This window comes from Xyrauchen texanus, chromosome 5, assembly GCF_025860055.1.
Source record: "Xyrauchen texanus isolate HMW12.3.18 chromosome 5, RBS_HiC_50CHRs, whole genome shotgun sequence".
Classification (NCBI taxonomy): Eukaryota; Metazoa; Chordata; class Actinopteri; order Cypriniformes; family Catostomidae; genus Xyrauchen; species Xyrauchen texanus.
The window spans coordinates 2,241,585-2,266,374 of record NC_068280.1 but is presented as its reverse complement, the minus strand read 5'-3'; the positions used below and the strand labels follow the sequence as shown (position 1 = coordinate 2,266,374).

The 24,790-nt window shown below is 37.7% G+C and overlaps 3 protein-coding genes across 4 annotated transcripts; 2 read left to right on the top strand and 1 right to left on the bottom strand.

Moving 5' to 3' along the window:
* The first annotated feature begins 33 nt into the window (after nucleotides 1–33).
* On the top strand, nucleotides 34–4,747 carry si:ch211-286b5.2 (uncharacterized). Its single transcript, XM_052127416.1, has 7 exons — nucleotides 34–197; nucleotides 291–349; nucleotides 441–520; nucleotides 1,472–3,016; nucleotides 3,378–3,514; nucleotides 3,966–4,064; nucleotides 4,276–4,747. Exons 2-7 carry the CDS (start codon nucleotides 322–324, stop codon nucleotides 4,382–4,384), a joined length of 1,998 nt encoding a protein of 665 aa, XP_051983376.1. The 5' UTR covers nucleotides 34–197; nucleotides 291–321; the 3' UTR covers nucleotides 4,385–4,747.
* Nucleotides 4,748–6,536: 1,789 nt separating this feature from the next.
* LOC127644138 (guanine nucleotide-binding protein G(I)/G(S)/G(O) subunit gamma-5-like) lies at nucleotides 6,537–9,323 on the bottom strand. Its single transcript, XM_052127163.1, has 3 exons — nucleotides 9,188–9,323; nucleotides 7,606–7,732; nucleotides 6,537–7,464 (listed from the first exon to the last, which is right to left on the bottom strand). Exons 1-2 carry the CDS (start codon nucleotides 9,275–9,277, stop codon nucleotides 7,607–7,609), a joined length of 216 nt encoding a protein of 71 aa, XP_051983123.1. The 5' UTR covers nucleotides 9,278–9,323; the 3' UTR covers nucleotides 6,537–7,464; nucleotide 7,606.
* Nucleotides 9,324–17,353: 8,030 nt separating this feature from the next.
* On the top strand, nucleotides 17,354–24,334 carry LOC127644310 (B-cell receptor CD22-like). 2 transcript variants are annotated; one of them, XM_052127435.1, is made up of 9 exons: nucleotides 17,354–17,471; nucleotides 17,635–17,678; nucleotides 18,842–19,183; nucleotides 19,280–19,528; nucleotides 19,626–19,889; nucleotides 22,181–22,262; nucleotides 22,367–22,424; nucleotides 22,510–22,581; nucleotides 22,680–24,334. In XM_052127435.1, the coding sequence occupies exons 1-9, from the start codon at nucleotides 17,443–17,445 to the stop codon at nucleotides 22,752–22,754; spliced, it is 1,215 nt and encodes a 404-aa protein (XP_051983395.1). In that variant the 5' UTR covers nucleotides 17,354–17,442; the 3' UTR covers nucleotides 22,755–24,334. The 2 variants fall into 2 exon arrangements, with proteins under 2 accessions (XP_051983395.1, XP_051983394.1); XM_052127434.1 differs by having other exon boundaries at nucleotides 17,367–17,471; nucleotides 17,584–17,678.
* Nucleotides 24,335–24,790: the final 456 nt, after the last annotated feature.

Below are 24,790 nucleotides of genomic sequence, written 5' to 3'. Positions count from 1 at the left end.
CATCGCGCTTTACGGCACGCTGGAAAGCGGGAACTGTCAGTCAGACATATTTAACACTATTTACACCACTTTAAAAGCATAAAAAGTGTATTTTATATGTTTAATATGTTATAAAATTGATTTAGGGTTCGTAGACATTTTATTATATGACATTGGGCTGGAACACAATTATAATAACACATGTATATTACTAACTGGTAGGAGACTAGTGGCAGAATATAGGCTACATATTTAACGATCCTTTGTATGTAAAGCTTGTCATTAATATGTTTTTAATGCTTGCTTTTTAGTCAGTTCATTGAGTTTGACTGAAACGCTACAATGACTAAACGAAAGTCCCAGATGCCAGGTAGACCAAACCTAATTTGAATTTATATTTTATTATATTTACTTTTCTCTGTACAACTTTATTTAGGCCTAGTATGTGTTTATGTCTTCAGCAGAGTTCAAACCTCCTCAGAGGACTCAACGCAGAGTAAAAAGGCAGAGAAGCTCTGGAGTGGAAACAGACCTGCAGCATGTAGACATCTTTCTTTCTTAAAATAAAATCCTATCCACCTTTTTCCTGGGGGTCTTACTGGGAAAACGAATGTGGTTGGGACTTCCACCGGAAGTTGTTCTACAGCATTCCCTAGCTCTGGCTGCAGATATATTTATTCCCTGTTTACAGCTGGTAATAAGATGTGTTTCGGATGATCCAATCACTAATGGTCAGCACTAAATATAGTTGTAAACAGGGTGCAAAATGTTTTGTGATTGGATCACAAAAAACACATACAGAGGTAGTCAAAAAGCACATCTCATTTGAGGTTTAAAACAGTATCCTGATGCATCCTAGACAGCTGTAAAACACTACCTCTCACCAGTCAATCACCCGCCAAACAAATGTTTAAACTATGGTGCGGATTGAAAAGGAAATAACTGTCCGATCGGAAAACTTGAAAAAGCGATTACGTACTCAAGTATGAGAACTTCACAGCTCTTCCTAAGTGTGCTTCTTTGATTTGAACATCCAGGTTAATAAGAAGACAAGCGAACACATCTGAAGCTGAACTAACATAGGTACTCCACTAAAACAACCAATAATTTTGCTCAAAATGTTGCGTTTGTGCTTAGATTAAATTTCAACTGCATCTGGGAGAAACAGCATGCCGGTTTTGTTCATGCTTTTGTCTTTATGACTTCTTTGCAGTTTATTATCATTCAGTAACACATTGGTACAGTTATTGATGTATGTCCATACAAAATAATACACGGTTTCCTCAAAATCACAACATCACAACGAAAGAACGAATGGACGTATGCTGCAACAACAGCTGTGTTTTCTTGACAATGGAAGTTACACCTATATTTCTTGTTGAGCATCATGGGATGTAGGAAAAAGTTGGATAACATACCAGTATCTTCAAACAGTTTACTGAGGACTGTTTAACTTGCATAACATTTCTAATCTTCTAATGTCTAATTTCAGTCATCGAAATCAGAAAACGACCATTCCCATTATGCATCACGCTCGGAAGAGCAGAATGACCGTCAACCTGAACAGAGCACATTACAGATCAATGAGACAGAGTTCCATGTTGCTCCTTGTGATTCCTTAGAAGATAATGATAATGATGAGCATGGCAGCAATCCGGAGGTCCCTTCTGAGATGGAACAAACTGCCTTGATTGGATTGGAAACCCCAGAACCAAACAACAATGACAAATGCAATCTTTTAGAAACTTTGAATTTGGAAGTTGCAAATCTTGACCAACCAGATATAGAACTGGATGATAAAGAGAGTGAAACCACAACAAGCAATTCAAACCAAGAGTCTCGGCCACTTCGGGTAGCTCTGAGTGTATTAGGAGACTGTGTCCCTGAACTACCATCCGATGACTATCAAACTGGGCGAGCAATGTCACATGAAGTGAATGAAAAGAATACAGCCACTGAGGAAAAGATGGGTGGCCTATTAGGGTGTTCACACATTGTACCTGAGGTGTTGGCTGAAGAAGGTTCTGTAGAGCCTCCAATAAAGAGGAGAGTAAGGAGGAGAATGGGAATGTGTTGGCCTGGAGATAGGAAGAGGAAGCACAAGGGACAGCACATTATAGGGAATATGATTGGTGGAGGGCAGGGGAATGTGGCGGCAACATCAGTGCATGTTGTTAATGAGTTGTCGGTCATGATGAGCAACAGTTTTAATAAGTACAGCCCAGCCTCTGTTGAAGAGGAAGGAACTGCTGAGTCAGAACTTTCAGGCCCCTCCTTCCCAACCTCTTGCCCATTGGAGGATATTCCTTTAAAGGAGGAACAGGTGGATTTGGAGAATGATGTTCAAGAACATATAATGGTGGAATCCATGCCAAGCAACCCCAATTCTCTTGAAACTGCCAATTCAAGTCCATGCCATCCTAATGCAGATGCTCCAAGCCTTCTTGAGACAAATGAAAATGTTGAGATGTTGAGTGTTGAGGATAATGATGAAGAAAGCAACATTATTGAAGAAAAGACACTTTTTGCTCCAGAAATGTCCAATGACACTGGCGCTAATGCTATGGATCCAACTGACGTCACAACTGAGGTTGGTACCAAAGTTTCTGAAGGTTTTACTGACAGTTGCAAGGAATCAACTGAGGTTTCAGTTGACATTCTCAAAGAAGCTTCTGAAGCATCACCGTCCACTTGTGAGGTTGATAAGAATGTTGAAGAACCACTTGAAGGAGTTTTCAATGAGACAGAGACTATGGAGTGTGGTAGACGTGAATATGAAATTAACCCCTCCATTATGTTTGCTTCTGCTCGTGATGAAAGGTGTGGTCTTGAGCAACTGAGCATGCTCAGTGAGAATGGTGCTGAAGAGAGTAACACGGTAACCGAAATAGTAATCGATGACAGAGCAGATAAGTGTGTCTTTACTGTGGATGACACTATTGTTACTGATGAGAACACAAAAATCTTTGAAGATAATGGCATGAGGAGTTTGCCTTTACTTGTAGTCCCACCTATTGGTGAAGAAGGAGTCATGCAAGTGAGTAATTCTTCTCAACAAACCAAATTAAAGGATCTTTAATGAAACAGGTCCCCTAAAATGGAAATTCATACTAACTTGACTGATTAAAAGTTGCAATGGATTCTCAGTTAAATATTTGTGACTTAAATTTCCATCTTTTCCTCACACAAAGCTCACATATAGCTATAGAAGACTTCGTGTATAACGCAAGAGTCATATTGACTACTTTTATGAGGCCTTTTGGTCATTTTTGGAGCTTGATAGCTCCTGATCACAGCTTTTGTATGGAAACGAGTGTGTCAACATTATGCATAACATCAGTGTTTTGTGTTCCACTTCTTTGAAGTATTTTGTTAGTAAGACTGAGCTGGATATTCAGTCAATTACAGGGCCAAACAGTCCATTGTGTGATGCCAATGAACCTCATCCGAGTCCTGGTGCTTACCAGCAGTCTCCTGATACGTCCAGCCCCATATCCATCCACTCTGTGACAGATTCCCAACTCAATAACATTAGGTGAGGGAAATGTTTGTCTTTGAGTATGAATGACTTAACAATTTTAGACCGCCTATATTATGGAACTAGTTATTAAATTGGCTTGACAAAGCCATCATACTGTTATTCTACAGACTTGGTTTGGGTTTTTTCCAAGACAAACTCCTCCTATAGCTTTTTAGATACATCTACCAAACTTGGCAAAGACTTTTAGACTTTTCTGACTTGAGAGTGCTGTATCTTTTGTAATTGATCAGACTTACGGTTTTCCTGTAGCAGAACTTCAAAATGGCTAAAAATGTCATAGACTTCCATTGATGCAATGTTTATATGTACCAAGACTCACTCACTCACTCAGTCACTCACTCACTCACTCTGTCTTTCTGTCTGTTTGTCTGTCTGTCCTTCTATGTTTGTCTGTTTGTTTATCTGACATGTTTTGTACATTTTTAATCTGTTTACATTTTCTCAGTTTGGAGCTGGAGGACCACCCTATCCCAGAAGTCTCTTTCGATCTGGAAGATGTCACAGAGCTGGTGTGTGGCCTAATCAAAGATCTCGCATCTCTGAAGTAAGTCATGATTCTTGAAAAATCTGGAGCTTTTGTGTACAGATTTAGTACACCTAAATCTGATTAATAGCTATAGATTTACACTTAAATATGTTTGTTATATTTAAATCTGCCACAGTTAACAATTCCACTCTGGTCAGTTGAACATACAGAAATAATAAATATTTGTAAATAAATATCATGGCTCTCTGTCTGTCTCACACACATGCAGTCATACACTGATGGATGCACATAGGATGATTGGAAATGTGCCACAGGGAAGCAGACCTCCAAGACCCCACTTTCGCTCCACACATGGCCCTCGACACTCAGAAATATAGTTTTTGAATGGATTCTACTTAATAATTCGATTTGATAAAGAACACAGGATAATTTGGACTGATCAGTTTTTAGCTGTACTTACAGTTTGCTTGCAGCCACTTTGATGTTGACAACAGTTCAGTTACACAAGTTTAAAGTTTAAAGAACATTTCCTGTTTTCATCTGGCATTTGTTCACATTTGAGGATCCTTAAGTCTAAGAGCAGAGCTGTTCCAATTCTGTTTGTTAAAAATAACATTATTTTGAAGTTCAAGCATAAATGTAAACATCACCGGTCTGTCAATCATAGGGTGTGACCCCCTCGACCAAAGGGTCGTAACCTTAGAAACCAGGCTTCAAAGTTGTAACCATAAATCTGTCCAACCTCCTGTCCTGTTGTTGTGTGTGTTTGCAAGACTATTATATTTGGAAAAATGCATGTACAACAGTGTGGTAAGTGCATTGCATAGTTTCATGGCTTCTCTTCGGTCCAATAGAAGATGCAGTGTTTCTTCAGTCCTGAAGGGGTACACAGAGAACTCGTAATTCTCATGATAAACTCTGGTACAATTCACAAGGAAAATCTTGAGGGGCAAATGCCCCACCTAGCCCCCCATTAAGCCCAAAATATACTTCGGTCAGATGCGAATGCAAGGCATAACATCAATTTCTATTACTTTTCCAACCACGTGTATGTGCATACGCCTGGAATTATTTGCACCAAATAGTGGGTCCACAAGGTGGACGCCACCACGAGGACTCAAGTTTGAAGGAATATAAAGACATATTTATGTATCAAAGCTCTTTAAGATAAATAGTCCATTATCTCACAGTAGTTGTAGCACCAATGCACCAACCGCCTGTGAGGATGGCCATGTTAAGTATACTTTGAAAGGCTAGTATTTGACTGTACGCAGACGCCAAGCATTGCATCAAAGTATACTTTGGTCTTTAGACCCGGCCATGTCTGTTATGCCTTTGTATGGCAGAGTCAGTTATGACAACAATGTATGAAGTCCATCAGGACATAGGTCACACCTCCCATCAGCCCTTGCAGTCTTGAAGGCAGGCTTCCTCCATCCTGTCCACTTCGGTAACACATTTATTATCTCTATGGCTACAGTCACGGAAAATATAATTTTTAAACATATGTAATCGGTTTATATTTGTTGGATCTAATGCAGGGGCGTATATGGGGGGAGTTAACTAAACTCCTTAAGATAGTAAAGGAACAAATGTAACATTGTAAATGACTGCAATATGAACCTCTAACACCTTGCAAAATATAATATGCACCACTGCTTTTGTCTGTGATTATGTAAATGACACTCCAAACCACAGGTCACACCAGAGACAATAAATATGCAAATAATTTAAATGGATTACAATGATCTGACAAAAATGGTTTGTAAATTAAAATTATGTAACGTCTTGTTCGACCTGATTGAGAACCTTTCTCTGTAATTGTGTGTAGAAATGACCCAAGAATTGTTCAGCTGTATCAATATTGGATTCATCATGATCCATGTCACTTGTTTTGTGTCTTGCCCCAACAAGAGAGCTCCTGTGCTCGGGAGCGGTAGTGTAGCGGTTAGCTGGCGACCTGAGTTCAATTCCTGCTCATGGCCAACACCAGTGACGATTATCTGAACCGGTCCCGGTCTTTGTGTTACTGCAGTCTCAAGAAATCAATCATTTAATCTGATATCTGCTGGTTGACTTCAATCATCTCATCTATGATCAACAGTTTCTGTCTGTTTAACAGCAGGTTTTCACAAATTTCAGACAAAATGTATTGTTGGATTTAGTACGTTGAGAGACATATTTGTCATTAAGTGTGTTTACATGCAACTAATACGCTAAACTATATAAGCTTATTAAAAAACAAATCCAATTATACAAGAAAAACGTGATTACGTGAGATTTGAAATAATAGGATTATCCTGTTTGACGTCAAAACGTAAAAAGGCATGTGCACCAAAATAGCTACACGCTGGATAAACCAGGAGAGGTGTTTACATGCAACTCGAAATCGGGCTAATGGGGGAAAACATTTTTTTTTCCAATTGGTTTTAGCTTAAATCATCTACATAAGATCGTCCATGTAAACGCACCATTTATGTGCATTTGAATATATTTTAAGCCGACACAACAAAAGATAAATAACAGATAAATGATAAATAACAAGTTTTATTTTTAAAGTCAGTTTAGCAAAAAGACATCGAAAAGAGTATAAAGTTCAAATGTAACATTTCAGTAGAAGTTCATCTAGAATTTCAACACCATGAATGTTTAATAATTACATAAAACATTCAAACCAAACTCTACTGCTTTAGAGCTGTTTAGCTTTGACGTCAATCTGTAGGCGAATCCGGAAGAGAATTCGCTGTGTGTTCCCTCGCGATATTCCAATGGGGTTTTATAATGGGGTTTTTGGACTTATGGAGTAAAATAAGGTCTCAAGTGAATTTTTAAGTGAATTGAAAACAGTTTCAAAATGGACATTTGAGGCATGACTGGGTGTAATTAAAAAATCCAGAGGATAATCCGAGGGAACCCATGGCCAATTAGACTTATGGGTTTTTGGACTACAAGATGAACAGTTCTTAGACTTCTGGATTAGTAAACGAATATAGTTAAAAGGTCTCACTATGTCAGCTAATTTATTCTATTCCTTCTTATTCCATTTCGTCAGTATTATGGGCAAAAAATGTAATTTCGTGAATATGGACGTCCTGAAAATCATACAATTTGCAATATAGTGTTTTTTTTTCAAAAAAAGTGTTTGATGCAATAAATGGAGTTTTAAGGCAACATAAGGCAGAATGGGACAACAACAACACAAGTGTTCTCAAATTGTGGGGTGAATTTGTATTTCAAAACAACATTGTTTTCATGTTAAATGGGAATACAATAACAGATCGTACCAAGGCATAGTGTGTATAAGTGGCATGTTACAACAGTTCATACAAAATAAAACCAAAAGCAACATGAATTTTCTGTTTTGTGTAAGTAGTGTTCCAGGAGCCTTTATAGCGTAGTGTGAAGTTAGAGACAGAGACTTGAGGACGCTACATCATCGAAATCATCTTCAGCAGCTCTGAAACACAAATATATTAAAACCTCTTAAAGTCATACTGAACGTCTTAAATCAGACAATGTATATAATAAACACAAACTGATCAGTAATGAAACTTCTCCAATATGTTAATGAGGTGGAGGAGGAGACCGCTTGTGGTACCTCATAGCAGACCGCAGGATTTCGGGGGGCGGAAGGGGTTGTCGCTGGACGGCACCCCCATCAGCAGCGGGTCTTTATGAGCATTCTGCAGGCAGAAGTTCTTCAGGTCTGTAGCAGCTTGAGACACCTACAGATATTGAAATAATGAGCAACAATGCAGGTCATGTTAAACTTAAAGAATAAATAACTATGGGGGTCTGGGTAAGTTTTGATGCTGACTATCACACCTGGAGTCTTGAATTTGAATCCAGGGCGTGCTGAGTGACTCCAGTCAGGTCTCCTAAGCAACCAAATTGGCCCGGTTGCTAGGGAGGGTAGAGTCACATGGGGTAACCTCCTCGTGGGGTATTAGACCCCAATCAGGTCTCCTTAGCAACCAAATTGGCCCGGTTGCTAGGGAGGGTAGAGTCACATGGGGTAACCTCCTCGTGGTCGCTATAATGTGGTTCTCGCTCTCGGTGGGGCGTGTGGCGAGTTGTGCGTGGATGCCGCAGAGAATAACGTGAAGCCTCCACACGCGCTACGTCTCCACGGCAACACGCTCAACAAGTCACGTGATAAGACACGGAGGCAACTGAGATTCGTCCTCCGCCACCCGGATTGAGGCGAGTCACAACGCCACCATGAGGACTTAAAAGCGCATTGGGGATTTTTTTTTTTATAAAATACTAAATCAGAATTCACAACTTTAAAAAATAATTGCTAATCCACATTTTTGTGGGATTTTTACCTCAAACCCCCTTAATTTCTTACCCTCATCCATTGGGCCGGATTCATGAAATGCAAACACAACAAATGTTTCTGTAAATAGTTTGTAAACTAACTCGGACAGAAATGATTGCAATTGAGCAAATAATGGACGATAGTACAAAAGCTACTTTATTGTTCTAACAATACATCATTTTCTTTCAACATGGATTACATTTTTTTTTTAACATGACAACTGATGTTGTTAAAATTATTACAATCTTTTTTATGTCTGTATTTTTTATTTGATAAATTATAATGCACTTTGTTTTTGCAGTTCTAAATGACAGAAGTCACATTTTATATATGATCCAATTTAAACATGTATATTAGGCTACACATATTCGACATGGTTCACTTTTTTGGATTTCATTTATTTTGGAAGGTGTTTTTTTTTAATATTGCACGCAGATTAAAGCTATAAACTTTATACAAAACATTTTATGTAATTAACAAATCATAGTCTTGGTCAATAATTGGCCAATAAATATTGGTCATAAATACCAGGGTATTGGGTATTTAATGTTTATATTGAGGTGTAAACCCAGTAAAAGCTACTGCTGCTGTCTAATAGCATGCATTTGCATTAATAATGACCATAGGGAACAACAACGAACTGTTGCTTGATGGAAGTTTATGCCTAAAATGCCCTGAAGACTATACAACACTTTTAAAAACATATTTAAGTCATCTAGGACACGTAGTAATATTCAAAAACAACATTATTCCCCATAAAGAAGTCTTGAAACACAGTTGGTGTATCGTTTAGCTAGCTGTGACTCACAACCGGGAAACTCTCTAAACTTTTCCATCTTTATTCTTAATAATTACTTACGGTAATTCGCCGCACTTTCGCCTCTATCCGGAGCTGTTTGACGGCTTTCTTCACCACGGCTAAATTACTGCTGGCGTTATTGTTGGACATGATGACCGACAAACAGGAGAGAGTTTGCGGAAGTTTCAGGAGTGACGCGCATGCGCAAAAGCAAATGCACACGCGCGCGCACACACGCATCACACGCTCACAAATTATGTATCAAGTTTGACTCATTATATCAAAAAGTTTTAAATGTTTTTTTTAAAGGACTCTCGATGTTCACAACAAGCTCACGCGACAGAATTTATTAAATAATGTTGATAAAATAACATAATCTGGTTCCTCGCCTCTTATTGTAAAAGACACTTAGCTGGGTCATTATACGAAAACGTGCCATTTTGTGTCCCTCAGAAAAAAAAGCTCTGTAAATCTTAATAAACCATAAAACAAATAAAATATTTTATAATTTAGTTTCCATAATATGTCTCATAATATAAGAATAAATTAATTTCTGTATCTTTTGTTTTTAAAGGATTTTAATCACATTTTTGTGCAAAGCATCTTGCAGAAATGTTGAAAATGGCCTGTCCCTCAGTATGATTTTTCTACTTCTACTTGCTACCGAGGCCAAAAAAGTCAAACTATCATAAAAAAACATATACTTGTATAAAGCCTTAAGTGTCAGTTCATTAGTCATGAATGGATTTTATTCTTAACATGTCAAATTTTGAAGAAAAAAACACAATTTAGTCGGGTACCTAGGTTCTCGTCAACCCTGTTACTTTTTATGAAAACACCTCTTTAAAGATAATGGACTGTTCCAAAAGTTGCATCAGTTCCAGGAAGTGACATCATCTGCCTTTCATGAAGTTGATGGTAGAAGACAAGTAAATGTTCTCTTCTTTTCATGAATTTTATTTGAGTTTATGTAATGCCTGAAAGACGGGGACACGCTCATTGTGTCAGCCCTGTTACCAGAAAAGCATACGTTAAAAAGTTATTTGTACATATTTAAAAATGTACATATATAACAACATGTAAGCCTCTCATTAAGGCACATAATGTGGTGTCATTACCTATACCTCATGGCTAGTAATGGCCGCCAATAACATTTTTCGTCAACCCTGTTACCATCAACCCTGTTACCATTCCAGGGTAACAGGGTTGACGAAAGTATGATTTTGTGTGTCTTACCCATGTTGTATACCCAAGAAGGGTTAAATCAAGGGCAACTGGACTTGCCATATTGAAGATGTTTTGCCTCTCATCCAAGAGGTGTCTTCAGTTCTAAATGACTGATGGGGAGTGCCAAGTGTACCTATTAAGCCCACCAAAATCTAAGTCTAGGTTTTTTTCATAGATATTGACATAGTTTATAAGAAAAATCATTTGTTAAAATGCAAGATTTATCTCTCATTTGAAAATGTATTAATTAGTTAATGTACAATTTAGAATATAAAATTAAGATAATTTAGGAATAAAGTCAGAAGTCTGGCATGGGCTTAATTGGTACTTTGGCACCATTTAAGCCCGCATGTGTTCCAAATAAGCCCACATCCTCATTGATTCACAAAATGTAAAAATTAATTGATTTAGTACTTTTTATTGTGCCCACATTGAGAAATGTTTAGTTTTTTTCATTCAAGCTTAGCTTGTATTGGCTATAGTTTGCATGCGTTTTGTGGCACTGTACCATTTAAGCCCATCTTTAAAAAAAAGTTAATTTATGAAAATAATCTTCTCTACAAAACAAGTTATGATGTATTTATTTGTAAATGAATGTAAAATGAATCACAAAACATTTAGTGTTTGCAGTTCACATGCTTAATTCTTTGGCAGTCCATCTTTCTGTAAGGCTAATGGTTTGACCTAGAGATTAGCTTTGAAGCAAGCTAATAAAACTCATCTTTCCATTTAAAGGAAAATGATATAAAATGATAAAGTATTATTTGTTCATACACAAAAAACAATACATTTAAATCTTATTTGACATATCAATGTAGTTACCAAAGAAATGGCTGAAAATTGCAGAAATGTGTTGATTTCTGAAGGGTCCTGAAACACCAAAGTTTTGAGGTGACTTTGTGTGAGGTCCCCTGATACAGCATGCACATGGGTGGGGCTAACTCAACATTGCCAAATGTGATTGGTATGCAATAAAAAATGCCAGGTAAGTAACAAATCACTGGATTGGTTAAAACAATGAGCAGCATAAAATATTATTTTCTCTTTTTTTTATTTGACTTCAGAGTTGAAAATGGGCTTAAAGGGTACATGGGCTTAATGGGTACACTTGCCCTAACTTATGTGGGGTTGTCACCCCTGAGCCAACCCTTCTTGGATAACTATGACCTGGATGACTGAGAATTTTCACAGACGTACTTTTCTTACTAATATATTCACATAATATACATGTTTTTACAGTTTTCATCCCTAAAAATCATGTTTTTTATTTATTCTACTGATAGGTAGGCTAAAATGTGTTGAGGTTACTGATCTATACTGATACACACAAGTGCATTGGGTTTTATAAATGTGCTTTATAAACCAAAAGTCATTATTATTTTTATTATGAGAAGTCAATTAATGAACAAGGTTGCTGTTAAAGACATAAGATTTTTCACCAGTTTACTTCCTCCATGTTACAACACACTCACCAAATGCCTACATAATCATTATATGATCTGCATTTTGTCTTTTACACTTTTTTATAGTGGCCTTTAGTGATCGTTAGTGGTTTTTGCTTATTCTGTTAAGGCCAAACATGTTCAATTGATCATTTAATTGCAATGTAATTGTTTTAATAAAACAATTGGTTTACATTTACATCCGCAGAATCATCATCATTTTTCATAATTTTTATGCTAAAATATCTCAAAAGAGCTGTCTCCAAAATATGCTGATTAGTCATGTTGAATTAAATGTTTATGAATGTCCAATTAAGACTCCATTACACCCATAACTGTTACTCAAACAAGCAGTATAACCAATACGGTAACTGTTGTCAACCCTGTTACTGATGTGTCAACCCTGTTACTGATGTGTCAACCCTGTTACTGATGTGTCAACCCTGTTACTTGTATAATATTCTAATATCATTTAAAAAATGAAAATAAAAAAGTAATCAACTAATTGTATATGTTTAGTAAGAGAGGCTAATAATCCACTCAAAGTTGAATTTAGGTGTTTTATTTTTGTTTCCATACATTTTTCTTAAAACAGAAGATGCTGGGAGAGTGTCATTTGCAAATGAATGTATTCATCCACTAAAAAAAATCAAATTTTCAGTATTCTCAATTCACAAACACTCTTAATGTAACAAGAGGGGGGTATTTTCAAAGTATATCATTTTGAACTATACATGTATTTAAAACCTTTTCAAAAAGTAAATAATATGTCGGTAACAGGGTTGACCAAACACACACATTTACGTTGGTTATATGAAAAAAGTTAAAAAAATAAGATAGCCTGAGATGGCACGGCACATTTTCCTGAGTGGTAAGGATCTACTTCATCCAAAAAGGGGCTTAAAAAATTTCAAAACAGTACTTTGAAAATCAAACATTAAAAGTGGGAAATGGCACGTTTTCGTATAATGACCCAGCTACAATGGAAGTAAATGGTGGCAGGAGTCGTTAAAAAGCATTAATATTGTGCTCATATTTTTGTTAATGCACTTCCATAAATTAGTATGTAGAAGTGTGTAATTTTTGGAATTGTAAAGTTAAATCATCATATTTGTGTGGACGATTCACCTCGTAATTCCGTAAAAAGTAGCGCCAGTATATCAAAACCTGTCCTCAGGAACCTGCTGTCACGTAAATATTTAGCAGATGGCTTTTTTAGACTGTTGCAGGCCTTTTTTCATTGTTGGGCATCATTTAACGGATGCAGAAAAAAAGGACAGCAGTCCGGCAAAAAATACCCAAACAACTCCATGTATGTTCTATGGACCTTATGTCAACCCTAATCTCTGTTTACATGCACACCAATTGATAATTCCCAAAACTTTACTCTCAAACTGTGATAGCTCTCGACTCTGTAAACAGCAAACAAAAATGTGTCTGCGGGCCGCAGTCTATGACACTTTCAACCTGTCAATCGTTTTGCACGTTCTCATAGTATTGTAGCATCATCTTGATCATGGAGAATTGGCTAATTATAGTCATGTTTATGTTGAAAATACTAGAAAAGGTAATATCCTTCCAAATATGATCATTTCTACAGAGAAATGGTATATATGAACAATTTCAGTCAGGATTTAGGCCCCATCACAGTACAGAGACTTCACTTATCAGAGTGACACATGACTCTTATCATCTGATCGCTTCTAGTGCTTTTAGATCTTAATGCTGCATTCGACACGATAGATCACGACATTCTCTTGAATAGGCTGGAGAATTATGATGGTATTTGTGGAGTGGCATTAGTATGGTTTAGGTCATATTTAGCAGAACGCTACCACTTTGTCTGTGTAAACAAGAAATTGTCAAATCAAACAAAAGTTAAGTATGGCGTGCCACAGAGATCAGTATTAGGGCCTCTGCTTTTCTCCTTGTATATGCTTCCCTTGGGAGATATTATCGGGGGAATAAATTTCCACTGCTATGCTGACGATACACAACTTTGTATTTCTTTGAAACCTGATGAGATTTCACAATTCTCCAAATTAGCAGAGTGTATCAATGACATCAAAGATTGGATGGCCAGAATATGACTCTCGATGGATGTACTGTTATGTCGTCTTCTATTCCCTAGTGAAAAAAAGTACACTTTATTGTATTTGAAATGTATTCTTTTTTTTTTTCAGTTTTATATTGCAAATATACTAACCAAAATTTTACTCTCTTTAAATATATTTAAAGTGTATTACCATCATGCTTTTACCAATTTTCACAATACAAATTTTAACACACTTTAAAATAAATAATAAAATAAATATATTTTAGAAAAATATACTTGAAGTGAAAATTCTGTTTATTTTTTTAAAAGTGTATTTATTTGCACTTTACTTAAAAATATATTTTAGGCGAGTGGCCATCAGGCGCAAGTGTAACAATGAGCATTTCAGCAAGAAAAAATAACAATGTGTTGTTTGTGTGTGGCTGTTGTTCCAAAATAATTTTCTTTTTTGTTTGTTTTTTGTTTCAGCGTAGTTTTAATTTAAAAGCATGGTTGGTGTAACTGTCTCCTATCGGCAGTTTAAATTATAGCTGTTTATCCTGCTATTTTTTGGTACCTATAGTAACAGTAGTTTGGAGGCGGAACTATTCATTGCGGCGCTCGTGTTCCGCCCGGAACTAATTAAGAAAACACCTGTTGAGCGAAGCGCCAAAAAAGACGACAGAAAATAAATTAGCGACAGTTGCACAAAGTAATAAACATGTAAGCAGACAAACATAGAAGAAAAGTTGGAGAAAAATAAAGGAATTTTTAGCCCCTCATAAGAGACAGGCAGCCGTATGAATTGATTGAATTTTATTTGGTAAATGTTGCAATGGTAAATTAGATTAATATCACTATGGTGATTTCTTTTGGCATGTTGAAGTGCAATAAATTTACAACCTGTGTATTGAATCTTTAGTGCATAAATGTTTTGTAAGTGAATGATTGTATATGTTATGTTTCTGTATGTTGTTTCTAATTGAGTTATTGCTTTAAAGGCAAGTTACAAGTTATACTGTGAAACGTTTATGCTGCCTGATACTGTGTTTTCTGACTGTTGTATTGCCATGTGGGGCTTCAAATGTAGACAAAGGACATTCACACATGCCTTTATTTATTTTATTCCTTTAACCCAGTTCTCATGGGTTATTTGGATGGATTAAACCCAGTGTTTAACCATGACCTCATGTCTGTCATTGGAGGGAGCTACAGTTGGTACATTTAGTTAAGTTTTACAATTATAAAACCATGTGAGATTTAAATAAACACTGTCTGTTATAGAAGTTACGTTATTTATTGTAATGGCCTTGAAAAAGGTCCTCCAAGAAATTCAGCTTCAGTATGCAGGTAACACATTTAAAGTACTGTCTTGTGTAAGACGATGTCATGTTTAAAGTATATTGTACAAAGTATAGCTTAGTAATATCAGTTTGTTACTGGAGACAAAGTGTGCAATTTGTAGTATTTGAAATAAGCCAAAGGTGTTACTGAGCATATACTTTTTACTCCAATATAATACACTTATGCTATGTACTTGTAACACAAATAAAGATCACTTTAGTATCACTAATCAAGCATGTAATTACCCCACACAAGCATATACTTAAAAGTATACTAAGTATACTTGAAGTTGTTCCAATTTAGCACACAAAAGTACACTAAATACACAAAGTTATGCTTTACTACAATTTAATTACAACTAAAGTATACTTAGTACAAAATTAGTTGTTCCAAAATTGCCCACTTCAAGTTAACTAATCATTAACACCCTTAAAGCATACTGATAATTAGTCTGGCTTCATGTATACTTAGCATATTTATTTGTTTCACCAGGGAATAACTTAGGTGTTATATTTGATACCAATCTGTCCTTTGAAAATCAAATGACCAATGTTTATAGAACAGCATTCTTCCACCTCAGAAATATTGCTAAATTACGGCACATGCTCTCTGTTGCTGATGCCGAAAAACGAATTCATGCGTTCATGACCTCAAGACTAGATTATTGTAATGCATTACTGGGAGGATGTCCAGCAAGATCAATAAATAAACTTCAACTGGTTCAAAATGCAGCAGCCAGAGTGCTGACGAGAACCAAGAAATATGATCATATTAGCCCCATTTTATCATCTTTATTCTATTTGCTTCCATGTCTCAAACTTGGGATTCATATCCCGAGGTTACCAGAACCAGCCAGATCACGGCCCCCACAGTGAGTCTGGTTTCTCCCAAGGTCATTTTTCCCCATTTGTTTTCTGTTTACTCAAATATGATCAAATGTGCTCTCAAGGGATCAACAACATTTCTATCTGACAGTTATACATATCCAAATACTCTCACTGTGATAAAGAGATTTTGGACTATAAATTGAACAAACCAATCTGTTTGATGATCCACATTACAATGGCAGGATTGAGTACATACTGGGTAAACACCAAACCTTTACTCTCAAACTGAGTAATGTGACAGATAATGATGAAGGCATGTACTGCCTCACAATCCTGAAAAATGATGAACATCAATGATATCTGGGTATGCCTGGGATCAAGCTCAAAGTGACGGGTACAGATAAACTACCACAATTCACACATGTGATCAGTATTACTATAGTTGAATTGTATATGTACACAGTGTCTGAACATCTCTTTATCCTGAGCTTAAATTGGAAATTCCTGAAGAGGTCATAGAGGGAAATTCAGCAGTTTTGTTTTGTAAGACCACCTGCAACTTCTCAGACAGGATCAAATATACCTGGTTCAGAAACAGCCTTTCTCAGAGTCTGTCAGTATTAATTAACTCTTGCTGCAGTCAGTCGGCAGTGATGATACAGGACGATACAGCTGTGCAGTGACAATATGAACATCTCCCATCTCCTGCTGTCACTCTCAATGTCAGATGTAAGGAATCACTTGAATTTACTTGCAAATTGATATAAACAAAATTCAACTTAGTCTGAATGCTGTGGCAGACATAATGTTTGCATGTTTTTTTAGATCCCCCAAAGAAAACCTAATTTTCCATCAGTGGATCTGGTGAAATATTTTTGGGTGATTCAGTGACTCTGACCTGCAGCTGTGTTTCAAACCCACCTGTTGTGAACTACACCTGGTTTAAGGAGAATGAAAGCTCAGTTGTTGGATCGGGACAGAGTTACAGTGCACTACAGAGCGGATTCTTGCATGGGAGAATTGATGACGATTTACGTGGTAAGATAAATATAAAATGTTGCGTATTTCACTTCTGTAAAATGAGAGGCCTCAGACATGTTGAATGTTACTCACAACATCATTATATGCTAGAAAATGGAAAGAAAAAGAGGAAGATGGATTTAGAAATGTCCCAGGATGTCACAATAGCGCATGAACTCCATTTTATTGAAATACATTGAGTTCCCGTTTGAACGAATGCATCACAGATTCAACGCTGAAGTTTAGTTGGGTGTAGCTATACATTTTCTCAAGCAAATGTTGAATCATGTATCTGATTTCTTCTGTGTGTCTGAAGATGAGGAAGGATTTTTAGTATGCCATGATTGCAGGAGGAGAGAGGAATTAAATACAGATGACATTACAGATAATGTAATATCTATCAGCTATCATTCTCAACACATGGCATTTGAACACTTGAAGAAGGGAAGGTAGGTCAGTTCCCAAAATATGACGAAACGGATTTGCTAAATCCAATGACTGATATTTCTTCACTTAATCTAATGCCAATTGGTTGTTGTTTTATTCGTTGCCTTCTAACAGCTCAACAATACACTTCTTACACAATTACACAATTTTCTTGATGTCTTCCAGAATGTTTCGGCATTTCTCTCTCATCTCCCTGCTTATGATTCCTGGTAAGTAGTCTGAATCTAAATGTTATTTCCACGGTAGTCTTTAAAACAGTTTAACCTTCCTTCTACATTGGAGAGCAGAGCTTATAGTTAATGGGAAGAGCGAGGGTCCGTTCAAACCGAACATGTTTTTGGTGAGAGATCGCTTGTCAATCAACTCGAGAACACACATGCGCATTAGCTGGACCAGCCTACAAAATTTAATTTTTTAAGCATGGCCTGAGCTAAAGAGGCAAAAAGTATGATACCATTTGTAACGCGGACTCAGGTAAGTTGGGATCCATCTGCGGTTCTTTATTGAATAAACCAAACACAAGTCGTACAGGCAAGGTCGTGGGCAGGCAAACAGAGTGTAATAGGTAGGCAACAGCATAAGTAGAACAGGCAGGGGTCTGGGCTGGCAGCAAACGATCGTGGTCAGAAACATGCAAGAAGTAAAGAGGGCAAGTAGCAAACAATCAAGGTCAAGGAAACAGGCTAGGTTGGCACACAGAATGACTAGAGTACAGGTATAACTTGCTTGGTAATGTCGCCGGGGCAAACAAGACTCCGCGATGGAGGTATACACAGGCACGGTTAAATAGGGCAGAGTAACACGAAACAGCTGGGGAATAATCAGACCTAGGTATGCGGGCCATTGGGAAATGTAGTCTAAGTGATCAATACTCGGGTGAATGCGATCTCTGAAGGCTGAGGGAGGAGGCGCCTTCACCGGTGTTCGTGACACCATTGTTGTCAGATTTTACTGCTCATTTAAAATATGTTTTTATTGTAATCTTGACCAACCGTTTTGGAGATTCCGGTCTTTCCCCATTCAAGCAGATGTGAGCTTTTATGCCACTTGTTTACATAGAAATACAACTACACACATTGAGCCTGAACTCATATTTACTCCAACTAACACTTAAAATGGTTGTTGTCCTCCATCTACATCACTCGTTTTGGTGGATGCTTTTTTGTTGTTGTTGACCGGAACCAGAAACAATAATCCAGCTGCAATCAGAACCATCATGACACTGCCCAGTGGTTGATATGTCGAATTTATTTTCCATTTCCTGCTCCCAACACACCTGTATAACAAAGTTGGAACGTTGCTTGTCCAATCACTAATTGTTGTCATCTTCAATACTCTTCACATTGGTATTTTCTTGTTTTATGTTTCTTAGGGGTTTGTGGCCGGGCTTGGAGCGTGGAATATTCAGTCCCTGAGGAATGTGCTATGAAGGGATCAACGATATATTTATCAGGCAGATTTAAATATCCTAATAATCTTACCGTGACAGAGACATTTTGGACCATAACTCCATATGGGTACAAGAAATACACCAATCTGTCTGATGAGCCGCATTACAAAGGCAGGGTGAAGTATTCACTACAAAAGCAAAACTTCTATCTCAAACTAAGTGATGTGTCCGATATGGATCAAAAAATATACTACTTCGGAATCATGACAAATGATGTCAATCAAAACCGCCTGTTTTATCCTGGCATCAAGCTAAATGTGAACGGTACGGGACACACTACCACACTTGACAAAAGTGGTCGCTCTGACAGATTTGATACTATTCTTGAATATAAATTAAATATGTTTTTTCTCATTTTAGTGCTCAGTGTGGTGATTTTTGGTGAAGTCATAGAGGGAAATCAAGCTAACTTATTTTGTAAGACCACCTGCAACCTCAGACACAATCCAAAAATTGTCTGGTACAATAACAGCATACCTTTCTCCGAATCTGTCAGTACAAATGAACTCTTGCTGCAGTCAGTCGGCAGTGATGATACAGGACGATACAGCTGTGCAGTGACACAATATGAACATCTCCCATCTCCTGCTGTCACTCTCAATGTCAGATGTAAGTAAACATTCACCTTATGGCAACTTAATATGTGCAAAATTCCACCTAGGCTGTCTTCTGTTGGAGTATTGGACTGTTAGTTTTAATTTTTCAGATCCACCAAAGAAAACATCCATATCCGTTCATCCATCTACTAAAATAGTGAAGGGCAGTTCAGTGACTCTGAGGTGCAGCTGTGATTCAAACCCACCTGCTTGGACCTACCACTGGTTTAAGGAGAATGAAGCATCATCTGTTGGATCTGGACAGAGTTACCACATCTCCAGCTTTAATTCCAGTCACGGTGGACGGTTTTACTGTGTGGCTGAGAATTATTATGGTTTTCAGAGATCAGCTGCTGTTACATTCACCATTAAAGGTAAAACTATTACACACACATTAGCTTACAAATGCGTGGACATTGTATTTTACCTTAACATAATTTAGTTTAATTTAAACTCAGTTCAGGAGACTCTGTGCTGTCAGTAAAACGTAAAACTTTTGACATACAGACTCATGTGACAAAACAACATGGTGCTGATCACAGCAGAGTTTGTGTTTGGGAGAAATGCCAATAAAACTACATCTGATAAGACACCTCATTATGTTTTTTTACATTGAAACCTGTTTGAGTCAAAAGATAAGAGTATCTAGTATCTTTCATCAGATATGCCATTTTTAAAATTTTAGCGATTTATCGTATAATGCCACGCTGATAAACACAATGTACACTAATGTGTACTTAAGTGCATTTTCTCCTTAGAAATACTATTTATTGTGCATTATCACATTGAGAATCAATACGTTTATCTAAAAGCTTTATATGGAGTTAGGATGAAAGTAAGGTGCATTTCAAACTATTCTGAGACCACCGCAGAAAGACATGCACTAAATAGGGAGCAAGGGAGCATCCTATAGCTCTCCTATAACTGTTCTGAGACCAGTGCAGACAGACAGCACACTGGAGGTTAAGTCATGCACTAAATAGGGAGCATCCTATAGCTCTCTATAACTGTTCTGAGACCAGTGCAGACAGACAGCACACTGGAGGTTAAGTCATGCACTAAATAGGGAGCAAGGGAGCATCCTATAGCTCTCTATAACTGTTCTGAGAGCAGTGCAGACGGACAGCACACTGGAGGTTAAGTCATGCACTAAATATGGAGCAAGGGAGCATCCTATAGCTCTTCTATAACTGTTCTGAGACCAGTGCAGACAGACAGCACACTGGAGGTTAAGTCATGCACTAAATAGGGAGCAAGGGAGCATCCTATAGCTCTCTATAACTGTTCTGAGACCAGTGCAGAAGGACAGCACACTGGAGGTTAAGTCATGCACTAAATAGGGAGCAAGGGAGCATCCTATAGCTCTCCTATAACTGTTCTGAGACCAGTGCAGACAGACAGCACACTGGAGGTTAAGTCATGCACTAAATAGGGAGCATCCTATAGCTCTCTATAACTGTTCTGAGACCAGTGCAGACAGACAGCACACTGGAGGTTAAGTCATGCACTAAATAGGGAGCAAGGGAGCATCCTATAGCTCTCTATAACTGTTCTGAGACCAGTGCAGACAGACAGCACACTGGAGGTTAAGTCATGCACTAAATAGGGAGCAAGGGAGCATCCTATAGCTCTCTATAACTGTTCTGAGACCAGTGCAGACAGACAGCACACTGGAGGTTAAGTCATGCACTAAATAGGGAGCAAGGGAGCATCCTATAGCTCTCTATAACTGTTCTGAGACCAGTGCAGACAAACAGCACACTGGAGGTTAAGTCATGCACTAAATAGGGAGCAAGGGAGCATCCTATAGCTCTCTATAACTGTTCTGAGACCAGTGCAGACAGACAGCACACTGGAGGTTAAGTCATGCACTAAATAGGGAGCAAGGGAGCATCCTATACTCTCTATGCAGTTAAGTGCGTTCACTCCTAAAACAATGATGTTTGGATCACTCAACATGTTTTACACACATGGGACGATGATCATCAGTACATAGATTCACCATTTATAATGGATCATTTTATTTGAACATGGTTGACAGTGATTGGACGATTTCTCCTTTCTCCCCAATTTGTAACGGCCAGTTCCCAATGCGCTCCGAGTCCTCGTGGTGGCATTGTGACTCGCCTCAATCGGTGGCAGAGGACGACGCTCAGTTGCCTCCGCGTCTGAGACCGTCAATCCACGCATGTTATCACGTGGCTTGTTGATGAGCACGTTAGCACGGAGATGTAGCGCGTGTGGAGGCTTTACTCTATTCTTCGCGGCATCCACACACAACTCACCACACGCCCCACCGAGAGCGAGAACCACATTATAGCGACCACGAGGAGGTTACCCCATGTGACTCTACCCTCCCTAGCAACCGGGCCAATTTGGTTGCTACAGAGACCTGACTGGAGTCACTCAGCACGCCCTGGATTCAAACTCACGACTCCAGGTGTGATAGTCAGCGTCAATACTCGCTGAGATACACAGACCCCATGGACGAATTTTAAGGAAAACATTTTTTAACCTAACCCTGTTTTTTCAAGTTTATTAAGTGCTACTTATTACAAATCATTAAGGGAAATGTCAAATTCACACAGCAGTGTCTCGGGGGGTCAAAGCACTTATCTGTGAACAGTTCTTAACAGTCTCTCTTTTCTGCTCTTTGTGGGAGAAGTGAAGCGCCAGGCTTTACATTTAGGAGTTATTTCAGCTGCTGTCATGCTGTCTGTGGTTTTGATTGTGCTGTTTAAAAACAGGTAAGACTTGGACTTACGACGTGCAGTCAAAACATGCATACTGTAATCTGTTTGAATGCTCCATGGAAGTACATTTTAATTCAATATCATTTCTTCTTTCAAAGGAAACCGGTTTCTCCATCAGAAGAGCAAAACAACAGAGGATTACAGCACAATGGAGAGGTGTGAAATTATTCCCATGTATCTTTTATTTTGTGATCTGTCAGTTATGGAGGGGAGTTCATTCTGTAATCATTCTGTGTCTCAGATCGAGTCTCCTGAGGGAGACTACTTGACCCTTGACCCCACGTCCAGATGTGCTGATTACGACACACTGGGTGTGAGTTATTCCACAGTTGTTGTTTTGGTGTTTTCCATGAGACTGTTCAAATATATCTTGGTTGTGATGTGTATGTTTATGTGTTCTCTGTCCTCTAGAATATGAACAGATCCTCCAGTAACACAAATGACCCAGAAGATCAGGATCCAACATATTATAACACTGACATTTAAATGTTGTGGTGCAGTCGGATGGTACACATGAACAAGAATCATCAATATGAGAGATGTAACTATATGTGAAATGTCTCTCGTAACTTAAAAGATCTGTGGTAGAATTAAAGATGCATGTAATTACATTGACCTGCCTGTAGATGTGGTGTCAGGCTGTTGAGAGCTGAATCCTGTGAAGCTGCTGTCCGAGGTGCTGATTATACACTGTTTGCCTTTAGGTGCTTGATCTGACCCTTAAAATGTTGATCAATTTTAAATCTGTTCATTTATGTTACTTTATGTTATGTTTTGGGGTGGCTGTGGCTCAGGTGGCAGAGCGGGTCGGCCACTAATCACAGGGTTGGTGGTTCAAATCCCGGCCCACACGACTCCACATGCCATTTGATACAATGTATTTATTATGTACATACATGTTATTGCATTGTAATTACATTTAAAGTACTTGCATTTACTTACATAGTAGTTAAGGCCAACTAATATAAATATAAAGTTTTCTATGGGGGGGAAACACTTAATGTAAAACTTTTCTCATTGTGTTTATATTCTGGGCACATCAGTTTGCCTGTAGATAGTATTCATTGTTAATAAGGTGCAAACTGAATTTGGTCTTCCAATGCCTCTGTTTTAGTACATTAAGCCACGCTGAGTGTTTTTAGTATTGTTATTTTTTATAATGGGTTTCAATGGGGGAAAGTGCTTAACGTAAATCTCTGCATGTGATATTTATATAGTTTGTCCATCTACTTGCCTGTATATCTATTCTCAATAAGGTGCACACTAATTTTGGCCTTTCAAGGCCACTGTATTAGGACATTAAGCCGCATGAAGGTTTTTTCACGAATAGTTTTCTATACAATGCTTAATGTAAAATATTGTCTTTAACTTTTGATTAATATGTCATGGTTTTGGCAGTCTTTATGACAAGGGCGATGTAAGAGAAATGTGCTTCTTCCTGGGGGTTTATTTTTTTAAAGCCACGTTTAGAAGGTCCCAGGAAAAAAATCATAAAGTCAATTTCCCACTTTTCTGGCACTGCTGAAGCATCTAATATATTAATGCTTTTATGTTGCTTCCAAAATAATAATACAAATGTCACAACAACTTTTAACCCTTGTGCAACTTTCAGGACATTTTTGTTTTTAGTTTAGTTAATGCCAACGGTATAAATTTTGCCAAAGGTGTGTATTTTTTAGGGAATTTAGCTATTTCAACCTCAGTTCCTATAATACATCTATAATACACACAATAGTTACACTCAAGACCTTCAGGACACAAATGTCCCCATTGAAACCCATTAAAACTGCAATATTTGATCCCAGTGCCATTAAAGCATAAAATCATGAATTATATGATATTTCGCTTTCATTCCGGAGCCCTGACTTCAAAATTTACATTTATAATAGTTTCCACCAGATGGCGCCATTTTTCTCATGTTTATCCTATGGAGCAAATACAAGCTTTTCCCCTATTCACTGTTTGCTGTATTATAGAGACCTGCAGGACAACTGAATACATGATGCAGATAAAAGTGTGTGTCTGTGTGTGTGTATTCTCTGTTTGCTGTATTATAGAGACCTGCAGGACAACTGAATACATGATGCAGATACAAGTGTGTGTGTGTTGGTATACATGTCAGAGTGTGTGTGTGTGTGTGTGTGTGTGTGTGTGTGTGTGTGTGTGTGTGTGTGTGTGTGTTGGTATAGATGTCAGAGTGTGTTTTAAATGTGTGTATTGATAAATGTGAGTGTGTGTAAAACAACAGTGGCATTATATATACAAACTGGCATTTAAAGTGTTAAAATCCTGAAAATGAATATTTGGTAGTTATGATCATGACTGATGTAGTTAAGAAGTCTAAGTAAGTGAAAATGGAAAATAATATTAATATATAATATTATTATGGCAATTTTTTGACGTGGACATTTTTTCCCCTCTAAGGTCCTCTGAGTAACTTTTTTAAATTGACACACAAGGAGTTAATGGCAGTCAATGACTGAAACTGCTACTCAGTCAAATAGTGTGTATCAGATGTATGT

Coding starts and splice junctions, on each gene's coding strand:
- si:ch211-286b5.2 (XM_052127416.1), top strand. CDS start 322: ATGACTAAACGAAAGTCCCAGATGCCAG. Junction 521..1,471: donor TGGAAACAGACCTGCAGCAT/GTAGACATCTTT, acceptor GTCTAATTTCAG/TCATCGAAATCAGAAAACGA. Junction 3,017..3,377: donor GTGAAGAAGGAGTCATGCAA/GTGAGTAATTCT, acceptor CTGGATATTCAG/TCAATTACAGGGCCAAACAG.
- LOC127644138 (XM_052127163.1), bottom strand. CDS start 9,277: ATGTCCAACAATAACGCCAGCAGTAATTTAGCCGTGGTGAAGAAAGCC. Junction 7,733..9,187: donor CGAAAGTGCGGCGAATTACC/GTAAGTAATTAT, acceptor CAATATCTGTAG/GTGTCTCAAGCTGCTACAGA.
- LOC127644310 (XM_052127434.1), top strand. CDS start 17,443: ATGGCATTTGAACACTTGAAGAAGGGAAG. Junction 19,184..19,279: donor CATCAAGCTAAATGTGAACG/GTACGGGACACA, acceptor TTCTCATTTTAG/TGCTCAGTGTGGTGATTTTT. Junction 19,890..22,180: donor TGTTACATTCACCATTAAAG/GTAAAACTATTA, acceptor TTGTGGGAGAAG/TGAAGCGCCAGGCTTTACAT.